Source organism: Octopus bimaculoides, chromosome 14 (assembly GCF_001194135.2).
Source record: "Octopus bimaculoides isolate UCB-OBI-ISO-001 chromosome 14, ASM119413v2, whole genome shotgun sequence".
NCBI classification, from domain to species: Eukaryota; Metazoa; Mollusca; class Cephalopoda; order Octopoda; family Octopodidae; genus Octopus; species Octopus bimaculoides.
The window spans coordinates 6,148,701-6,152,643 of record NC_068994.1 but is presented as its reverse complement, the minus strand read 5'-3'; the positions used below and the strand labels follow the sequence as shown (position 1 = coordinate 6,152,643).

Genomic DNA, 3,943 nt, shown 5'->3' with positions numbered 1-3,943 from the left:
TATATATATATATATATATATATGTGTGTGTATCATCATCATCATCATCATCATCGTTTAACGTCCGCTTTCCATGCTAGCATGGGTTGGACGATTTGAGTGAGGACTGGTGAAACCGGATGGCAACACCAGGGTCCAATCTAATTTGGCAGAGTTTCTACAGCTGGATGCCCTTCCTGTATATATATATATATATATATATATATATATATATGGTGAATATATATGGTGAAAGAGAGAGATAAAGGGGAAAAATGAAGGCATAATGAAAGAGAGGTACAAGCACCAAAAATAAAACACAAACACAAATCTGGTATGAAAATTGTTAATTTAAACTGAGTGAAATGGAAGAAAGAAGTGAAAGGAAAATAAAATTGATTGTTCTTGTGTGAAAAGATAATTTTTCTTACATTTATAAAAAAAAACCTTTTTAGAGCTGGGCAAGAGGGTGGATATCATCATAATTATATTTTTGCATCCAAATAACGAACATGTGTGTGTGTGTGTGTGTGTTTTTATCATCATCATCATTGCATGAGCATTTACTTTTCAGGGCTTACATGGATTAAATGAAATTCAGTGAGGGCAAATTTCCTATGGTTACATGATATAGATTTGGGAGATGGAAACTGAAAGAAGCCTATATGAAATCACTTCTTTAAACTTTCTAAGACATTGCAACGCTTCTAAAAGCAAACTTTGTTTACGTTCACCGTAATTTGAATTTAACATATATATATATATATATATATATATATATATATATCTCCTCTCAAAGGATGTTTGCCTTGCAAGTTACTTGGTGATCCTGCCGGTGCTGGTGCCATGTAAGAAGCATCCGGTTCACACTGTAAAGTGGTTGGCGTTTGGAAAGGCATACAGCCGTAAAAACCATGCCAAAATAGACAGCGAAGCAAGGTGGTCTTCAGCCTAGCCAGGTTCTGTCAAACCGTCCAACCCATGCCAGTATGCAAAGATGAAAGCAAAGTCATCCTTGGTGGAATTTGAACTCAGGACATAAAGCTGGAAGAAATATTGTGAGGCATTTTGTCCAGCATGCTACCTTATTCTTTCATACACACACACACACACACACACAATCATAAGTTATGACAAAGACATCTGGTTCGTATACTGATGTCTAAATAGAGGGTTAGAAGAGCCTGTAAATTTACAGATACACATTTCTTAAATTTGGTATTAACATCCTGATCAATGATGACTTGTTTACGATTTGTTTTTTTGTTAAAATGGCGAGAAAAGTTCTCATTGACTCTTACACAAATACACACATATATTTGTAGATTAAAAGCATTGACTTATTAATTTATTCTTTCTAATAATGAAAACCTGTTCATATTTAAAACAAAAAATTTTGCCTTGTGTGTATGAGGGAGAGAGAGAGAGAAAATTCTCAATGAATGACAATCTCCTGATAATGGAAGCAAGAATGCTTTGCTTTCATGAGGGTAAGTCAATAGACCATTCCCAAGTAACAACAAGCACCACCTCACTTTTAGTCAGATGTCTAGAGTCAACAAGGAAGCCTATATGTGGTCATCAAACCTGCTAGAAATAGCAGAAATTTCTTGCATATCACACCCTGCCATCTAAAACAAAATAAGAGAACGTTAAATGATGTGGTCCTGAATAGAGTTTATCTATAAAAAAAAAAAAATTAAAAAAAAAAAAAGCAGATGGAATGGTCATGGCTAGAATACCTTTCATCAAGAGTAACCAAGAGGTACATGACTAGGAATGTCTTCCAAAAAGAAGCAAACTCACCAAAGCACCATTTGACTCTAAAACATACTAGACTTTTTGCTTGAAGATAAACAAATGTAAGTGTGGTTAAAGATCTTTTATTGATCTTAGCCATAAGGATGTGGCCATGCTAGAGCATCATCTTCCACTCACTGTCCACCCCACTCAGGAATGGGGAGGACTTTTTTTTTTATTGATTACAGCAACTTTAGTATTTTATCCTGAACATGCTTTATTGTGAACCATGTTGCACTTAACACAAATTGATCTGTGATAACATGGGTCAGTGATCAGTCAAGAGATTCTGCTTGGAATGCAAAGATGTGGCCCCCTAGCAACCACCCACAAAGCTCAGCTACTCAGAATGCTTTGACTACTGCTTCTGTTTACACAACTGTGCTGTGAGGCTGCATATGTTTCTGCACAGATTTACATACTTGTACCCATTTGCATGGAACCCCAAAATACGAAGACGCCCGATCCTAACAAACAATGCAGACAAGTAAATCTTCTGTAGGAAAAGGCAGAAATGATCAAGAAAATATGTGACTGTGGAGAGCTTCACTGCTGAGGGCCATGAGTCTGGTGTCAATGAATCTACCAATCATTCCATTTACGAAGTGCGATGATGTGGAGACGATTTATTTATCACAGTGTTTTCTGGAAACTAAACCCCTGTGAATAATCAGAATAGATGTATAAATTTCATTGACTACAGAGACGAGAGGATGAGTGCAAAAAGCAAAGATCGATTGCAGCCGAAGGAAATTAACTGCTACTGAACGAAATAGGATATTTATATAATTATCTTAGTTTCAGTAAGCCTCTAAATGCGAGATAACTATGACAGAACATTAAATATATAACTAAACATATAATTGTCTGCTTTATATTTAACATTTCTATGAATATTTCCTATTTTCCTGATTAGAATTTATTCAATTACTATTATCATATCCAATAAATATATTTCTCTTTCTTAAATATTAATACCCAAGGAGCCACATAGTGAGACTAAATCTGAAACTATGTGGTTGGGATACAAACTTCTTTTTCATCATCTTTTTTTTTCTATTTTATATTATATTAAACCATGACTGTTTTCACATGGTTTATCTTTTACCAGTTTTAACCAAACAATTGGTTATATTTTATTAAACAATTGCAAGAGACAGGAGGTTGAAAAAAATATATATAATTAAAATAAATGGTACTCATTAAAAAAAGCAAAATTATCCTTCCTGATTTCGGTGTGAAGTTGTATGATCATTTCCGTCTTTAGAATGACGAGATTCTCTGCCACTTGAAGACCTTGATGATGTCGAAGCTATGTCATTGTACTTTCTTTTTGATTTGTATCTAGAAAAGAAATAATTTATTGCAGACATGAATAGAATAGAAGTAGGAGAGAAAATGAAGTTATCTGACAGAAATTATGTGGTCATATGACAAGGATGGGTGTTGACAGCTCCATAAAGTGCCGATCTCTCAAAGTGGATGGAATAAATAATAGTAGGAGACACAGGGAAACATTGGACGAAGTACTGAAGAGTGACCTCAGGAAGCTAAACCTTTTGGGTGAAATGACAAAGGACCGAGATACCCGGCACCTTGCCGTACTCAAGAAGACCCTTACTCCACAGCAGATGTGCTAAGACCGACACTTTCGGTGGCGTAAAGCACTCATGGCAGTGCCCATGTGGTGACATGTAAAAGTTCCCATGTGGCATCACATAAAAGTGCCTGACTTGTTTCATATTTTTGGGTGTGCCCCTGAAAACCAGGCTTTGAATGCAGGCCAGATACTAAAAAGGTTGAGAACCACTGCTGTAGACCCAGTATTTTCCCAATTGGTTAAATTGTAAAAAAAGAATTGAAATTGGTACATGGTGTTTACCTTTCCCAGTGTGAATGTTTCAGATGGCTGAAGTCTTCAAGTGGTGCAATGACCTTTAGATATTTTGAGAGTTCCAGAAGTTCTCGGTCAGTGCTACGGTTCACATGAGCTGACTTGAAAGGTCGGATCTGAGATGAGAAGAGAATAGTCGAGGTAATACATTTAAACAACATTGAAAGTGAAGAGAGAGCAGAGAGAAAAGAAAGAAGAACAGGAGAGAGAGGGAAGAGAGACGAAAGAGGAGATAAGAGGGGTGAGAGAGAAGAAAAGGGAAGAGAGAGA

At 36.1% G+C, this 3,943-nt stretch overlaps 1 protein-coding gene across 1 annotated transcript in view; it reads right to left on the bottom strand.

Annotated features, from left to right (window-relative positions):
• Nucleotides 1-311: 311 nt before the first annotated feature.
• LOC106883337 (ubiquitin-like domain-containing CTD phosphatase 1) overlaps nucleotides 312-3,943 on the bottom strand; it is an 11,397-nt gene continuing 7,765 nt past the window's right edge. Inside the window, exons 8-9 of the mRNA XM_014934307.2 lie at nucleotides 3,662-3,789; nucleotides 312-3,123 (exon numbers count right to left, since the gene is read on the bottom strand). Of these exons, the coding sequence (XP_014789793.1) occupies nucleotides 2,997-3,123; nucleotides 3,662-3,789 (255 nt within the window). The 3' untranslated portion in view covers nucleotides 312-2,996. The remainder of the gene's footprint in view (nucleotides 3,124-3,661; nucleotides 3,790-3,943) is intronic.